The following is a 17829-nucleotide window of genomic DNA, read 5'->3' as shown; positions in this document are numbered from 1 at the left end:
TCTCAGTTTTGCTTCTGGAACTAGTTAAAAACTGCAGGAGAAATCACTGCATTTATCACAGCACAGGAATGAAGTTTCGCGTCTATTCAGACGGAGCACGTTGGTACTAGGACATGTAACTGGGCAATGGGTCATGGGATAACCATATGTTGAGTCTGACTGGAGAGTCACCTGTCAAGTTGACCGGTGTCCTGAAAGGTGAAGCCTCTCCGTTGCCATCTGAAGTAACTGAACATTCCTCTGCAAGAGAGGGAAGGGAGCAGGCATGGTTTTGTAGCAAAGGTGTCCTTTGTAATTGCAGAGACAGGTGAGGAAGCATTGAATTGATGGCAAAGGAGAGTGGGAAGTTCAGTCACGGGAAGTGCATGGATTAAGACATCCTGAATTCCTCAGTGCATTCTTACCTAAGGGCCAGAACTGCTTGAGGTGAGGAGCAAAATGAAATAGGGAATATACAGATCTGAATATTTACTTCGTCTATTTAAAGTAATTTGATTTTTGGAACCCTTAGGAGCCCATGAATGCTTCCAGTTTCGTATCTCTCAAAGTGGGTTGTGCTTGTAGATCTCCTGTAACGTTGGAACTTGAAGGAAAAAGTGCTGTTATGGTCATGTAGGTAATTAAAAGCAAGTGGAGCTCATCAGTCTTGTAAAACTAGCAGATAAAAGCTAATAGACTCAGTCAGTGTGTCAGAGGAACCAAGCAAAGATAACCCTGGCAGGTACTTGCCAGTGCTGTGTTTAAAGGCATATACATGTTACATGCTTTGTCCACTGATGACAAGTGTACAGGGGAGTTGGTGTGTAAATTTTAAGAATTTCACCCTGCTCCCTTTCAGGAAGCATCTCTCTAAATCAAGGATACCTCTAAGGCTTCCCACTTTGTGTTTCACACCTGGTCCATACTCATCATGCCTCTGATACCACCACTGCAGTGGTTATAGCCCTAATGAGTAGTATTGGGCAAACTTGAATGCCCTGTACCTCTTTTTTTGTATTACAGGTATTGCTCTTAAAACTATTTAGTTACACGTTTACATTTAGATGATACAATTGAAATTGCTTTTTTGTGTTTATTGTAGGGAATGTGTTTATTGTTAGGTGTGAATATGTTTTTAGTAACGTTGCTTGGGGTTTTGGGGTTTGGGGTTTTTTTTGTTGGTTTTTCTTTTGTTCCCAGAAAGTAAAAAGCATAAGTGTGGTCACTGTTCATTGTGTGTTTTCAAAAAACTGTAAAACTTTACAGTTTTTATCTCACAGAAATGTGTGTAGTGGTTTGTGGTTTTTTTTTTTTTTTTTTTTTTTGGGGGGGGGGGGGGGGGCGTGGTTTGGGTTTTTGTTTTTAAATCACACCATATAAAAGCAAAAAAAACCCACCTGTACAACCTCAGTGTAGTTGTGTGCTTTAGTGGTCTGTGGGTGCAGGTACAAAACGGTATTATGAATACTAAACCAACATTGAGCTTAAGAGGGAGGTATGCAAATTCATGTAGGAAAAGTTTGGGAAGAGCTACTTAAACACTAAGATCTCTGGCTCAAAAATTCCCAAATATATGGACTCTGGAAGCTGGAAATGCATACTGAAGGAAACATCACTATATGTTTGCTTATATACTTTCTCAGTCTCCACTGCTGGCTGGTGTCCTGGACAGGGCAATGGATTTTGTGGACCAGTTGTCCTTACAGGTTACCCCAGTGGAGGCTGGGACTTGTCATGAGATGGAGATACTTAGTTAGCAAGATAAGCATAGAAATAGAAAGAGCATGGTAGAAGTAGGTCTGTCTTTTGTCTCTGGAAATCATATAGCACCTTTTTTTTTGTTTTTGTTCTGAAATTGTGTAAACTTCAAAATGTGCAAAAAAACTCTGGGGTTGTTCTTCCTAAACCACTTAAATTTAAAGGGAAAGGAGAGGAAAGCAAATATAGTAAGTAAATTAATATAACAAAGGCTTTCTGCCTGTGAGCGCTTCTGCATGTGCTTTAATTGCATTTCAGTAGTTATTTCTATTGAAACATATATAAGTGTTAAGTAGAGTAAAGTTAAACTTGCATGTGAACTTCCAAAAAGGAGAGGCAAAAAGAATGGTAAGGAAGAAAGTGGAATCATTAAAAAGAGACACTTTGCAGAGGTGAAAGAAAGCTGGTTCTTGGAGATAAAAACTTAAAAAAGATTAAAGAACAACTTGTCTCAAAGAAAAGAAAACCTGATAGGGAAGGAATTAAAAATGAGGATTTGTATGCACAAAAGCACCAAGGCACTGCCTTTGCATAGAGGAGCACTGTAGGCCCCCTTCTGAGTAAGTGTCTTCTCTTGCATGCTCTGCAGTATGAAAGCTCAAGCTAATTTTTATTTTAATTGTATAGAAGTTTGCTATCAAAATGCAATGTTTTTTTTAAACGGATGATAGTGTACTGTTGCTTAGGTTTGTTAACTTAAAATACTGGTTTGTTTGTTTGTTTGTTTGTTCATTTTTGTCAAATTGAGAGAGTGTAATTTCTGGAGAGGTCTATCCCAAGTCTGGTATTCCTGATGATGAATGAAGGTCATTGATGCTACGTTTTCAGGTGACAGACAGCAAGGCAATGCTTCAGGCAGTTCTGGAGGTGGCCAGGGATTTGGAAAGTCTTGGTTACAGGGTGTGAATTAATAGATGCATGCAGCAGGGATAAGTGCAAAGTGTTGACTCTGTGGATGTGCAATGAGCGGGGATCAGTAGTGCAACAGTGGAAAAGGAGGTGCAGGTTGCAGTAGATCACAAATCCAGTGTGAGTCAGCAACGTCATGCTCTTGTTAAGGAAACTGCGTCCTAGGATTTAGGACCAGTGCTATATCTGGCAATACAGGTAAAGTAATCCTCCTATTATATTTTGTAACTGTAAGGTCTCAACTGGAATAATGGCTCAATTTTGTGCACTTCCAAAAAAATGTAGACCAGCTTCAGACTCCAGTGTTAGCCCATCAAGAACATTTGGGTTTCAAAGGGGGTGCTGTGTGTGTGGTGAGGAGAAAGAGAAAAAACTATTTCTCACTTAAAAGAAAAGGGGAAAAAAAAAAGGATTTGGGGCATTTTATTTTTTGGTGTCTGAAGGAAGGAAGAGAGGCATGAAAAAGAGAGACGTAATGTATAAAGGGACTGTGCACACAGGTATAAACTGGTCTACTGTCCTCTAGGAAGCAGTGGATTTAAATTGTACCAGAAGATGTACATGTGGACTTTAGAGGAAAAAAAAGAATAGCAATGGTAAAGATAGCTTACCCATGCAGTACATTTTCCAGGATGATGAAATTTCTGTTGTTGAGCTTAAAACAAACAAACATACAGAACAAACTATCCAGCATCTGTCAGGAAAGGTTTAAGTTTAAATTGATTCTTACTTGAGGAAGAGGATGCAACTTTCATAGTCCCATCATCCCTGTTTTCATTGTACTGAAGAGGCTGAAGACCCTTGGGGTCTTCTCTGTCCACATCTCTTCTGGCTCTGTGTGTGTGTGTCTGTCTGTGTGAGCTTGTACTTAATAAATGTTGCGGTGGCATCTGCATTTTGTGCAGTAATTCATCCTCTGGCATGCATTAAATGTGCCCGCATTCTAACTAGCAGAGTATGACTCGAGAGAGAGAAATGGAGAAGGAGAAGGAAGGTGAACTTTGGGGTTTTAAACAAGTAAAATGGTAGCGGCAGTTCTGGGCATACTGCAGCAGGCATCTGAACACTTGGACCAGGTATGTCCCCTGTTGAGGCAGGCTTTCCCTGGATTCTCTGCATTGTCAGTGAGAAAGGGAGACACCGTCAGATAGTGGTTCACCTAGAACTGGGTTTTTCACTTAAGAGTTGATGGTTGCTTTTCTTCAGCTACACAGAAGAGTATTTCTAAAGTAGATGCACAATGAAACTAGGCCTCAGTGAACCGGTTAAAAACATAAACGCTTACGGACTTTTTTTTTTCTTTTTCAGTTGTAAGACAATACCAAGTTTTCACTAATAAGAATTCAACAAGCTCTGAGAGTTTTGTGCCAGCCCTTTTATCATATTCAGTTTTGCTGAGCCTCTCTTTGAACTCTGATTTCAGTCTTCTGTGCCAGCCAAGGCACCGTACAAACTTAATGTTCACTGTAAACTGCAGAATGAATGTTGTCAAACGGGAGAAAGAATATTTTAAAAAAAAAAAAAGGTTTCGAACATAAAGCTCAAGTAGTTTGATGTTTTGAAACTGACGTTAAGTATATACTTAGTATTTTACCAGATTTGCAACTTCTGTGCTTCATTATGATGCAGTATTTTAAATGGCAAAATTTTCTACTGAGCTGTCTGAGCAGTGAGTTGTTTAACTCTGTAATAGATCTAAGTATATGCTCTTTGTTGCGATTTTTCCTCTCTGTGCTCACACAGAGAATTGTGTTCCAATGACACAATTCCAGTGAATTGTGACAACAATTTTTCTACTCACCTGTTATCAACAAACTATTCAGCTAGTTTCTTTCTACCCAGATAGACATCAAATCGAGAGCTGTTGTTTTTTTAGAAATTCTCAAATGAGTGACCTGATGTATCAGTGGAAATTTATATTTCCACAGAGGTCATTTTTGCCTTCTCTTCTGAGATCGAGGTCACGCAGGATGCTGTGCTGACAGCTCTGACAGTTCTAATTGGTTTGCTCTGATGCCGCGATAACCCACTTTTTTTTTCCTTTTTTTTTTTTTTTTTTTTTTTTCCCCCTCCAAATGCAGATTGAAACTGCAGTGGGCTCACCGTGACTGAGGATCAAGATTTAAAGATTTTCAGCCATAGAATTTTCTAGTGGCTAGTTTGTGGCAGTAAGCTGTTAGACATATATCTGGCACACAGAAAATTCAGCGATCGAAGTGGTATGTAGGCTGTGGGACTATGTAAGGGAAAACTAGATCTCTTCACAGTGAATACCTGATATGTTCTCTTTTGGCAGTTTTCCTGCTAGGCAAGTAAATATCCTGTAGCCTTTCTGATCTTTGTCCAGATGTCTGGATAGGTTTTAATGGAGATTATGTTTTGTTGTGTGTCTTCAGCTGGTGCTCTAGTTGCCATGTGGCTTGTTTCAGTGACTGCTCAGAGGGTGGACAGTAACACCACCAGAATAATAATCACACTAAAAGCTTGGTGTATAAATATTTGCAACTGCTCAAATAGTTACGCTGCTGCAAATACCTTGATTAATTGTTGTCTTGGCCACCTAAGAATGACATCATGGGTCTATAGTTGCTTCTTGAATGCTACATGCAAGCATGTAACTTTTTCATACTGCACAGTTTATTTGGAACACTATGATATACTTTCTGCATGTAATTATGCTCACTAGTACTAGTATTAACCGTTTTAGTTTAGTTACCCCAAAGTACTTTACTTCCTACAGTCTTTGTAGGAATGATAAAATAGATGTTAAAAGGAGTGATAAAATAGATGTTAAAAGCTGTATAGGGAGTTAATTGCATGTGCAACATGAATGCATTATGAAATCAGTAAGCAGTATGATAGCATTGCTGTTAAGCTTGTGTTTGTTTTCTGCCTTGCTCCCCTTATTGCTTATCTGTGTTTCTGCATTGAATTTGTACTATTGGATTGCTGTGGTTTTGCTTGTGTTTTTTTTGGAAAAGAGGGAGAGAGAATTTGTGTATGTGTGTGTGGTGTTTGTTTTTCTTTTGTGGCAAATGCCATCCTCCTGTGTCACGTTAGCAAATGAGAGTTAGCATGTTAGCGAAAATGATTGCAACAGGAGTGGATCTGTGGAGAAAAACACATGGTGCCAGTGTTCCCATGCAGTTCAGAAGGTTTTGCTTTGGATAGGCTGCAGCCTGGCCCTTCAGGATTCATTCCTTATCAGCTGAATACTGGTTATGAGTGCTACCAAAGTATGCATTCCTGCTTCCTTTTGTCTGGAAGTCTAGTTGATGGGCCCCAATACCACTCAGCAGTATAAGCAACAGCATATTGAGTTGAGGCAACTGGGAGACAATCTTCAAAAAGGCATTCCTGATCCAAATGGAAAATGCTAATATATAGACCTTCACTGGACTTCAGTTCTAGACAATATCAGTTTTCCTCGTTTTCTTAAGATACTGAGTAGTTGAGAAAGGGCTGTCCTCTTGCAGGGTTTGTCTCTCTGCTGTGTTGCTGTGGGGATAAAGGCAATGAAAGTGTTGGTAGTGTTGGATACTCAGTTGTGTCTGTGCTGTCCCTGTTGTACATGAAGAGTGTGCTTGTCAACCACTGTTGCACCGCTATGTTTTTGGTTGTTGTTTTTTTTTTTTTTGCTCTGGCTGCCTTTCAAGCCTCTGCTGAAAAGATATCAGACATCTTTTCTGCTAAAGCTGTCTGGGATTGGGACTGCACTTGCTGGCAGGTTCTGGTGTGCTCAGTCCCTTCTTCACTTCTCTCTCTCCAAATCCCAAACTTCTGGGGAAGCCTCGCCTCTAGGGTAAGCAGGTAAGGTGCTGGAGGGGAAGATAAGCCCTGATTCCATGGGAGAAGTTTAGAGATGGTTGAAGGATCTCACTCCTCTACCTCAATACATACTTGGATCAGTAATACTATGTATTTCTCCACAACTCTTACTGTTACAGCTGCTCTGAAAGATCATCTCAAAGAAGTTACTTTTATTGGCTTATTTTTACATAATTGTCCATGATATGTTGCCCTGCTTTCTCTTTCCATTAGTTCAATTTTTGTTAAATACCCTCTTTGCAATTCAACTTATGACATGTACATTTGTTAGGAGGATGTTTAAGACAATTTTAATAAAATGTCCTTAAGATATTTCCTCCTTTTCCACCCCAGACCAGAAATATGAGATTTCCTTTCCCTGTGTAGAAAACTTAGAAAGTTAAATAAGGAACATGTTTGTTAAGTGTAATTTTTTTTTTATAAATCTAGTATTTTTTTTTCTTATTTTCGACACTGTATAATTGAATGGAAGGCATTTTCCAGAAATAGTCAAAATGTTTTGGGACACTTCATTTTATAATTAATTTTGCCATCTGTTTGCAGATGTATTTGTCAGGCCTTACATCAGAAGATCTCCGTTTTGGTCACTCACCAGTTGCAATATCTCCGTGCTGCAAATCAGATCCTAATTTTAAAAGACGTAAGTGATTTCAGTGTCTGTACTTTTGTATTTCACATACTTTCTAATTATGCTTTTTAATCTAAGAATGAATAAAAAACCAGTTAAAGATTTTCATTTTTGGTTTGTGAATACATTTTCTATCTACTAATGACCATATATGTTTCTAAAGATTTATAATTCTTAATGAAATAAGTTGATTTTTTTTCTTAGAATACCTTCCCTGAAAAATCTGTTTCTGAATTTTGTCATGCGTGTACGAAATCTTACATACTGATTTTTGTCTTAAATGTGTATAATATACTGTGAGAGAATTACTTATTTTGAGACTATGTTAATCCTTTGCTTTTATTCTTGCTTCTTACACTTTTGTGTGAATTAGGAACTATGTTGATTTTGCAACCAGTCCCTTTTTTAAATTAACAATGAGAAATGGTCAGAGATACCTTTGAGAATGAGCAGGCCTTCAGCGAAACTGGTTCCTTCCAAACTTTGTTGTACCAGATATTCATGAATAGAGAGGAAATGCAAGAACTTCAGCTGAGTTTTTGTTTTGTTTTGTTTTTTTTAAGGTTGGGTAGCGAAGTACTTCGAATTAGTTTTGATGTATCACAGTTGCGCAAAAGGACACTGGCTGTCTTTTTCCTCCCCTTCAGATCTCTCTAAACGTTACAGTAGCTTTCTAGGAAAGAGTTTGTGTTAGAGCTGTAAGAAGTGTGGAAATGGTTTGTGTTCCTCCTTGTAGAGCTCTGTGAGGACCAGAAAATTAAGCTGCTGTTTACCCCTAGCCTGGAGTAATACAGAAAGATTGATGATTATTTATGTAGTTCAACAGCTTGTCCTAAAGCTGCATGGCTGTCTCCTGAAGCTGCTCCGAGGAGGTAATTCTCACCTGGCTGTAACTGGGACTATTGTCATCCCACTTGTATGCTCCTTGTCCTGGTTAGCTACTGGGAAGGGACTGGTTAGAGGGTGAAGAGCTTGTTTCTGCTCTTCTAAATGAGAAACTGATAGCTAGAGACTTCAACTCAGTTACTGCAGGGGGATGTTGCTCAGCAACTGCAGAATCCCAGAGGCAGTAAGAATAGAAAGGAAAAATGGTCCTTTACAGAAAGTGTATAATGAAGATAATCAAAGTTTATGTTAATTGTAGGGCAAAATGGTGGGGAAAGGTACCTATTCAGAGTTCCTGAGATCTGGCATCAACTTTGCTTCCCTTTTGGAAAAAAATGAGGAGGTAGAACAGCCATCGGTTCCAGGAACCCCCAACCTGAAGTCTTCCAGGAGCCGAACCTTCTCGGAGTCCTCTGTCTGGTCCCAGGAGTCTTCTGTCCACTCACAGAAAGATGGAGCAGTGGAACAACTACCTGTGAGTGCTCAAAGGATAGACGTGTCTCAATTCTTGTCTGTCTGGTTTTTAACTTAAAACTTCGATAAGGGCTTTCCCTGCTGCATTTGGATTTCGGGGACTGTTGGATCGCGTTAGCAGTTGGGTTGCAGTAGCTCGCCTGCGGTGGGTCTGCCCAGCGCTGTGCTTGGCTGGCAGTCCTGTCACCTGGGCTGCAGAAGGCAGGCATCTCGCAGCTCTGTGCTCTTCTGCTCAAACCCAGGAGAGTGAGTTTGTTCCGGTTCAGCATCAGCTCTGCTGGATGCAGGAAGCATTCCTATAGCTGTCAGAAGACACCTCACTGTGCTTCCTTCATCCTGTCCTCTGACAGACGTGCTTTAAAGTGCCAATACTACTGTATCGGGTGGGTTCTGTGTGTTTGTGCAGTGCTGGACTCAAATTAGCCCTTTCCCTGAAATCCTGAGTTCTGGGAATTGCATGCAGAAGCAATGGCTTTATACAAAGTCTACATTTGCATGGCTGGCATTAACATTCCCACATAGTCTTGAGCTGGCCCTGAGGGGGTAACCTTGGGACACCACTGCATTGCTCTCCCCAGCCCTTCTGTTGGTGAAAACAGAACGCTTTGTATGGTGCCAGCTTGACTTCCAGGTGCCTTGTTATCTCTTGGTCTGCATAGTGCAAAAGTAGCTCTAAGGTTCCTGCACCAGAGGTGGCTTTCTGCTAGTGCGTTTGCATTCACATAAAACAGCACAGGAGCCCCAAAATCCTGCTAGACTTCTGCTAGCTCTGCATCCCGGGAACACGTGGAACAATTGGAACCAGCAATCCCTGCATTTCCCTGACGATTGTCACCTTTATGCTATGGGTATATACTATTTCTTTTTCTTTTCTATAATGAAAACCAGTGAGATTTAAAAAAAAAAACAAACCAAAAACCAACAACAAAAAAACAAACCAAACAAACACCACCCCCCCCCCCCCCCAACTACTACGAACTTTTTCGTACCTTTTTGGAGGAATGGTTTTATGCCCAAAAGCAGTAAACTTAATTGATATTATTAATGTTGCAGTGGTGACACCACGATTAAATCCACAAAGGTGTGCCAGCCAAACTTTTTAGCAGCATTGGAGCTGTTGGGGTGGGGCAGGGGCCTGGAGAAACAAAAAACCAAGATAGACTTCTCTTCTTTTATGGGTGGGTAGGTGGGATTTCTCCTTTCACATCTGAGTCAGGTCTGTTCATTCCCTGCTCTTGTAGAGCCATGTCTGCTGACAAGAAGATCAAGTGTTATGTGTCCACTGAACTGGCACTAGTTTTTCTATCCCATATACTGTAAAAAAAAAATAAATTAAAAAATCAGATTTTTGTTCATTTGAATAGTTTTTTTCTTTATGCCTCTCTCATTTTTTCCTTTTCTGTCTTTCATTGTCCCCCATCCATTGTTTGCTTAGTATGATTTCTTACTTGTCATTTTACTTGTTTGTCATTTTACTTGTTTTCCCTATTAACAGTTGCTTTGTTGGTGCTTACAAGGAGGTGATTAGAACTTTGTAGGTAATTTGTTACACTGGGCATATCGTGGATTGATTTTGGTGCATACTTGCAGAAGAATATTTACTTCAAATACTTTTCTGAAAAAGGAAAGTTTACACATGCTTCTATTCTGAAAACAGAGTCTTTCCCAAGTCAATGTCTCAGTTTCCAGAGCTGTTATATCTGAAGGCAGTATATAAGAAAAGAAAAACCTGGTTTAGTGGTCAGTTAGAGTAAATATTTCTGGCTCTAAGTGAAGTCATGTTACATTCTATGATGCAATGCAAAATAAAATCCTCACAGTGTCATTTTGCAGAGTAGATTTTTCAGTAGTACTGCACTGAGACTAATTTTTTTTGTCAAAGCTTATAGTTCCAATATTTAAAGTTTTTTATATGCGTAATCACTTTATCTCCTTATTTGTTTGCTAATTCTGAACCATGACTTTCAAGTGGCATAGTCTGAATCTGTAACTGCAAGGTTGATGGTTTTTATTCTTTTTTTTTTTTTTTTTTTTTTTCCAGGCTGAAAATGCACTGGCTGCAGTGCCAGAGGAGAGTCGCTCTGAGGGAAAAATAAACTTTAAGGTTTACAGAAAATATTTCACTGCAGGAGCAAACTACTTTGTGATTTTTATACTTCTAGTATTCAATATTTTGGCACAGGTAAGTTGTTGGAAGCAGCAAATAATACTGAATGTGTTTGGGTTTGCATTCTTTTTTTCTTTTTAACATAGTGTATGCTTCTTACTGTGATGTTTCATCTAAAATGTTTGGGAGCATGGTCTTTAATAGTTTTGTAGTATACTCGATCACATTTTATATATCAGCATGGGGCTTTGGTGTAGCATTGAGAGGTCCTGCACTGGTCCTTTTTTCAACAGTTTTAATACTTTAGTAAAATAATTATTTTACTGGCAGCATGGCATAGAGATTATAAGCCAGTCTAATTTTTGGAGATAGCAAACAAAATCGTAAGGTGTATAAAGTAGTGTTTAACAAACCTGAACAGTCACTATGTTTCCAGTTGAGGAGGGTAAAGAGATTTACTGGGTATTGAAGGACAGAGTCTGACAGAAGTGTTAAAAGAAAAGCTCATCTGCTGGTAACTGCAGGTTATGAGAAGGGCTAGAAGGAGGGTCACTGTTTAGCAGAATAAGAAAGTGAGGAAGAGGATAGGCAATTACTGTGTACAGGGCGCACTGTAGCAGGTATGTAAAAGAATTCTTAAGCAAGGAAAGTGATTTTGAAACTTCCTGAAAGAAATGTTGAGCTGACGAAGCTGCGTGAAGATAGCTTATTGCCTTTTTCTCTGTTTCGTGCTGAGAAAGCTTAAATTCATTTCATGGAAATGATTGGTCTTGGCAGTAAAAGATAGTCTGTATATTTAGACATGTTACTTCCTTTTTGCTTGTCCTTGAATTGAGTCTGTTGGAAAGGTAGCTGAGCAAGATCAAATCTCTGCAATAGACCGCCCAGTACTTTAAATTCACGTGAACAGAGGTGTATTTTGAGATAAATAACCCTGTAACAAGTTTATAGTCACCTCTCGGCACAGAAGGAAGGTGGCAGCCGGAGTTTTTCCCTCCCTCTCTTCTCTCATCCTCCTTCAACCCTGTTTCTGGTAATTATCTCCCGTAAACACAAATTTCTGGACTGGTAACATCAGAAAGTTTGTTAATCAAAAAGCATTTTGGAATATCTCTAGTAGCAAATTTAGGAACTGAAAAAATGAGTGCTTTAATGTGCAATTAACATACATTAAGAAGAGCTACTGTATTTTGTTTGCTTAAGTGTATTGCTTTCCTTTTAGTTTGCTATCATGTAAGGTAATTTAAGGTAACTTCTTTCTTTGTAGAGGGTTCTAATGCACCTTCCAATGTGCTTTGCAAATTGCTGCTGGTCTTGAAAGACTGGATGGCATACTTTCATGAATATGTGATGTTTTCCCAGAGAGCATGAAAGAACAGCGAGGAAATGTAATTTTCTAATTTTTTTAAATTTTGTAAGATGATTCTTTTATTTGCCTCTTTTACTCAAGGTGGCATATGTGCTCCAGGACTGGTGGCTTTCTTACTGGTAAGTTGATGATAATGACTGGTCAGTCATCTCTCCCTTTTCAGTGAAGTGCTGTTTGTCTAATAGAAATCAGTGGTGTATAGGTGGTGGTGGGGGAAACCTGTTCTAGGAAGCTTCAGAATATGCTTGGTCTTTCTCTGATCTCCACTCATTTTGTGTGAGGAAAAAAAATTAAACTTTGTGCTGGAGTGTAGCCTGTGATTGCTTCTACTCATGGTGTGATGCATGACACCATCAGGATGTGGGATCTTTTGAACTAAAGATTTCAGCAGAGTTGAACCTAGAAACAGTTAAATGTACTCATGAATATTTGCAGAATGTGATTTGATGATCGCTGTCTTCTGTATGCATTTCCACAGGGCAAATCATCAAGAAAAGTTGAATGTCACAACAAGTGGGAATAATGGAGCAAATGAGAATGAACATCTAGACCTTAACTTTTATTTGGGAATTTATGCAGGTAATTACACATGCACGTGTGTGTATGTCTAAAGAACTATTTATTATCTGACCTACTATGATCAACAATTTTGATAGGTGTGAAGCAACGGCAATGTGCGAAAATGTGATTTCTAGCGGTAGCTGAGTAATGTCTTTACAGATTAGAAGCCCGAGTCTTGCTTCCTACCTAAATTAATTGGAATAAATAAAATCTAAAAAAATCTAACAGAAGAAATTGGTTGAATGCAGAGTCTTAATTTGCTTTGCTTGGATTTTGGAAAGTAAACTAGGAATTGAGTATTCAAGAAGTCAGTCACCATAAGCTTGTGATTATTGTCTATAATAGGTCATTGAGCTAAATCTTCAGTCATTATATGGATGGGCAAGAGGGATTAGAAATGGATACTCATTCTGCACTGTTCTAAAACTTGGCATGGCTACGTTCCTTCTGAAGTACCATAGCAAAAGAACCAGTTTTAAAAAAGCATCCTAGATGGGTATGCAAAGCAGGATGTTAAAAAATGTTTCAATATATTTCAATAGGTAGCCGTATGCTTCTGAATATCCCAAAAGGACATTGATCCTTGTATTCAGGTATCCAAACATCTTGAAATACTGCTCTGAAATGTAGTAAAAATTGGCATAGAAAAATCATATGTTGAAATATGCTTTCAGACTCTGCTGTTTAGCACTTCTAGTGATGTACAGTTTTGTATGGCTTGGTAATTTCTTGATGGAGATGTACATGATAGGTCTGAGAAAACAGGTGGAATACCAGAAGGATATGCATTGAATGTATCCAGAAACACCCCCCATGGGTGCGAGGGTAGGTGGAGAATTTTTTGTTTGTGTTTTCTTCAGGAATCCATGTGATGTAGGTGCTTGACAGAAAACATTGTGCTTGGCCTGGGAAGCAACAGTTAGGAGTGAAATAAACTTGGCTCATATTTGCTCTGTGTAATGTCTTATTTCATGAGCTGTTCCGGTGGACTGCACAGTATGATTATGTGTGTCAAACTTGTCTTTCTCTGACCGTATAACCTAAACCACGTTACAGAAAATTTTATCCTTTAAGGCAAATTTTGTTCTAGATAGCAAAACAGCAGAAGTTACGTTTATATTGAAATGTTCAGATGGCTTAGTGAGATATTTGCAGTAGTTGAACAGACAGCATTGACTTCCCTACACAAAATTTTAAGTGAAGCTGAGAAAATTACAAAGATAGTGCATTTCATATGAAGAACATAATCTAGCTTACCTTTTTCTATAACCTCTGAAACTGCATAAAATAATGTTAACTTTTTTTATTTCTGATTCTCAATATTTGGAAAAAAAAAAAAAGCCATGGTAGTTCCTAGTCCAAGTTGCTTCCATAAGACAAAGATTTAGAAGAGTAAAACTTCTGTTAATGGGAAACCCCATGGGCCAGAACTGAGGTACCTATTTCACACCTTTTCTATAGAGTGAGCATGCAAAGAGTCCTTGTCTCTTTCATACTGGGGTGGTAAGCTCGTAAATGGGGAAAGGAAAAACCTTTGGGGCGAGACAGACTGGATGAAGGACTTCAGAGTAAGTCTTGTTCCTCCCCCTTCTCCCCAGCCATGAGCTCTTTTCACGCGATTTGTTTGGTGAGGGTCATGCCAGGAGCTTCCAGTGGCTTCCAAGCCTGAGTGAAGTTGTACAGAAACGTGGTGTTCCCAGGACATACTCTTTTTCCTCCCGTCACTCTCACAGACTGCTGTTAGACATGGGCTCTGCCACAACCTCCTGCTTAGTACCTCTTTTGTTCCCTTTTTGCGTGACCCAGCTTTCCCATTTGGGTACGTGCAGTTACTCTTGGAAAAGTTGTTTTCTTTTACCTGGCCTGGAATATAGCAGTCAGGACAAGGCAAACAAGCTGTCATCCCAGCCACCTGCTTTTTCCTTAAAAACAGCACCACACAGAACATGGGTGATAAACTGTGAGGAGACAAATGAAATAATGATACTTTTTCTTGCATCCTAGGAGCATACAGCATTAAGCAGAATGGAACAACTGATAGATGTAACCACGTCATATAACTTAAAACCTCATTCTTTTACGCTGTTACTGTAGCTTTACCTGAATTGGATCCAGTTTTAGCCTGTGTTTAGAATAGGCAATGTTTTATGCTGGTAGGTAGGGTCTAACTTAAGGGTGTCCTCAAGGCCTGAGCATCTGGGCTTGTGGTGGCTATGCTTAGTTTCTGGAGCAGGTCACCCAGAGCCTGGAAGCACTGCCAACTGTAAGGTTATCACCCTCACTGTTCACCATCATTGACTGGGAATTTGGGCAGCCACATTGGAAATTACACACAGCAAACAGAGCAGCAGCAATCTCATCATTCCTAGTTTCCATCTTTTGCCCTGTAGCTTCCCTGTTTTGTAGGTGGAGATGTGCCCAGAAGAGACAGTCTGCAGACCAATTCCCTAGAATTCCCCTATTTCACAATGCATAAGGGATGCATCTTATACTATGTTAAAGAAATACACATAAGTTAAATGATTTGATGTGGTTTACAAGGGAAGGAATGGCATAAGTGGTTTGGGCTGATTGAGAATAACTCAAGGTTGTCTCTAAATAGCCATGTATATATTACTTGGTTAATACCTGCTGGCAAATGTTGAATCTTCACAGTGACCTCTGCAAGCCGCAATTATACACGGCACTGTGAAATGAATTTCTTAGCAGAGCTGTTATGCAGAAGGTTTTAATACAGATTTTTTTTTTCGTGAGTTAACAGACATTTCCTACATTTCTATAAAGTATCAATTCTTTCAAACTGGAAAAGAGAAATTGTTTGAATCAATGTGCTAGTGACTGAAGCTAGCAACAAATATAAGATATCTGTGTTCTGCGCTCAGAGTCCCTAGGCTTAATTCTTGCTATACACAAAAGTCAACAATATTTGGGTTTAGTTCAGGGTTTTTTTTAGATTATTTTCCTTGTGAAAGATCCGTATCTGTATGCATGCTCTGTCCGTGTTTTTTTTAATTTCAGGTTTAACAGTGGCTACAATACTGTTTGGCATAATAAGAAGTCTTCTGGTGTTTCAAGTTCTTGTTAATTCTGGTCAGACTTTGCACAACAAAATGTTTCAATCCATTTTGAAAGCTCCTGTCTTGTTTTTTGACAGAAATCCTATAGGTAAGTTTAATAGAAAAAAAAAGCCCCTTAACATTTCATGTACCTCATTGATTATGTTAACTATACTATTTCTGGGCAGTTATGATTTTATAGTATTTTTGCACATTTGTGTGGGTTTTTTGCTTCTTTTACTTGACATATTTAACAGTGTGGTCTTTTTAAAGTCAGAATGTTGACTGCTTATTGATGGTTGATCTTTCTTTCTTCAAATGCAGTCTACAGAAAAATGAATTACCTGTGGCTTTGGTGTTGTACGTTGACCTGCTAGTTGCATTGCAGTTCTGATTCAGTTGCGCAGGGGTGTCTTCCATATGCTGAATGTATATGATGCATTTTGTGGGGATGCCTTTCTTGTGCTTTACTTCGAAAGCTTAATCCAAACAATTAACAATTATTTGCCCTTCTAAAAAATAATTTTAAGCATGTGTGGTAATTCACAGTTTTGAGAAACTGTATAGCTTATTATGCTTCCAGAATGCAAAAAAGCATAAAGCATGCAATTTAAAACTGTAATCCAGATCCTTAGGTTCTTCAAAAGGAGCAAGAGAGAAGGTGGAGCAGAGTGAAGAGAGTGGGAAGGCGGGATGGTACTGATTTACTAGCTAGTCTTACATGAAAAACAGAAATCTGATGGTCTTCACTCTCTTAAAAAAAAGGAACATAGGCTTGTTCTCATAGTTCCAGAAGCTGTTTAATGATTGTAAGGGCATATAGGGATGGCTTTATTGTTTCAGAGAAATTAGTAATATTTTCAGGAAAAAAATAGTCATGTAGAGAAAAGGTTCATGTTCATAATAGCCTGAATTAAACATGTACAATTTCCCCTTTGAAAAAAAAAAAATCTACAGCTGCAGAAGTTTAAGGCTGTGTTATATGGTCTACTTGTACTCTGTGAGTCTGTGGTAGTGTAAATTCAAGGCCAAAGGATTAGAAGTGAAGTCGTAATATGCTCAGGAGACAGGTTAGTGGAGAGCTAGTGAGAACACATATATCAGAAGAAATTGTAGTACTGATGGGGTTTGTTGTAAGATAGGCAGGGATTTTCCTGGTTTCCTCTTTTCTCTCTCTGTATTTTTTTTGCTTGGTTGGTTGTTTTTTTGGGTTTTGGTTGGTTTTTTTGTGTGTGTGCAGCATATGCAGTAACTGTATTTTTTGAGGGAATACATAATCATCTTGTAAGAATGCCCATAAACCTGACTCATCATAACAAACTAAGAACTACAGAATAAATATAAGGGACAATGTAGAGTAATAAATAACAGTTTGCTTTGTAACATACTGTGAAGCTCAAATTAGCAGTGCTTTATGAAAGTGACATTCATAAAATCTGTCTATCGCTGGTATTCACACACTGTCGTGACTTACACACGTGTGTTTCTGTTTATCAGCAGATATTTTATAATAGAAGATTAACTTTGGTGTGCGTGGTTTTCTTTCCTTTCATATTTCTTTTGGTCATGGTAGCATGCAAAGGTACTGCTGTTCTGATCTATACATCTTTTGAAAAAGGAAAAAAAGAAAAGGGAAAAGATGACATGTGAGACGATGCTCTTGTTCAGAACTGCAGCGTGTAGCTGTTCTGAAATTCTGTTTTTAACATCTGTGTTTCATTGTCTGATTTATATGGGTTTTTACTGTGTATTTATCTTTTAGAACTTCAAGTGCTAGGGTTTTTTTTTTGCATTGGAGTGAGGTTTGTTTAAGTAGAAGCCTTTTTTTTTTTTTCCCTTCCTTCTTTTAATATGCCTTACTAGGAAAGGCATAGTAAAAAAAAATCAAAATTATTAAAGGCTCCTTTTTCCAGGGTTGTGATTTATAGTCAAGCCAAACTATTAGTTATCATATCCCATATTAGCAAAGCTAATATTGCAGTGTCAGATCTGTCATTTAAGCATCCAGCATGTCCTCACTATTTGTTTGACATCTCTAAGTCCTTATCAGAAGCATTTACTGAACTGACTTTTGCTGTTTTATTTATCAAAAAATAATCAGCAATTAAAAAATGCCACGATCAGTATTTTGAACACATGGTGATCTATGTTCCAAATTTGAGGAAGGAAACTTAAATAAATAGACATCCCAAGCTCTCAGTAGTTCATACTGGGGAAACAGACTAATGAGCAGCATCAGGGAGTCGACACTAGGAAATGGAAATACGTGGTGAAT

General features: G+C 38.6%; 1 protein-coding gene across 2 annotated transcripts in view; it reads left to right on the top strand.

Moving 5' to 3' along the window:
* ABCC4 (ATP binding cassette subfamily C member 4 (PEL blood group)) overlaps positions 1 to 17829 on the top strand; it is a 156639-nt gene that overhangs the window by 47621 nt on the left and 91189 nt on the right. For both annotated transcript variants that reach the window (XM_086482029.1, XM_086482028.1), the window contains exons 14-19: positions 7018 to 7114; positions 8247 to 8462; positions 10503 to 10643; positions 12019 to 12056; positions 12416 to 12516; positions 15517 to 15663. In XM_086482029.1, the coding sequence (XP_086338155.1) occupies positions 7018 to 7114; positions 8247 to 8462; positions 10503 to 10643; positions 12019 to 12056; positions 12416 to 12516; positions 15517 to 15663 (740 nt within the window). The remainder of the gene's footprint in view (positions 1 to 7017; positions 7115 to 8246; positions 8463 to 10502; positions 10644 to 12018; positions 12057 to 12415; positions 12517 to 15516; positions 15664 to 17829) is intronic.

This window comes from Leptosomus discolor, chromosome 1 (genome assembly GCF_034619465.1).
Source record: "Leptosomus discolor isolate bLepDis1 chromosome 1, bLepDis1.hap2, whole genome shotgun sequence".
Lineage (NCBI taxonomy): Eukaryota > Metazoa > Chordata > Aves > Leptosomiformes > Leptosomidae > Leptosomus > Leptosomus discolor.
Note: the sequence above shows the minus strand (reverse complement) of the source record. Positions and strands in the feature narration are given on the sequence as shown.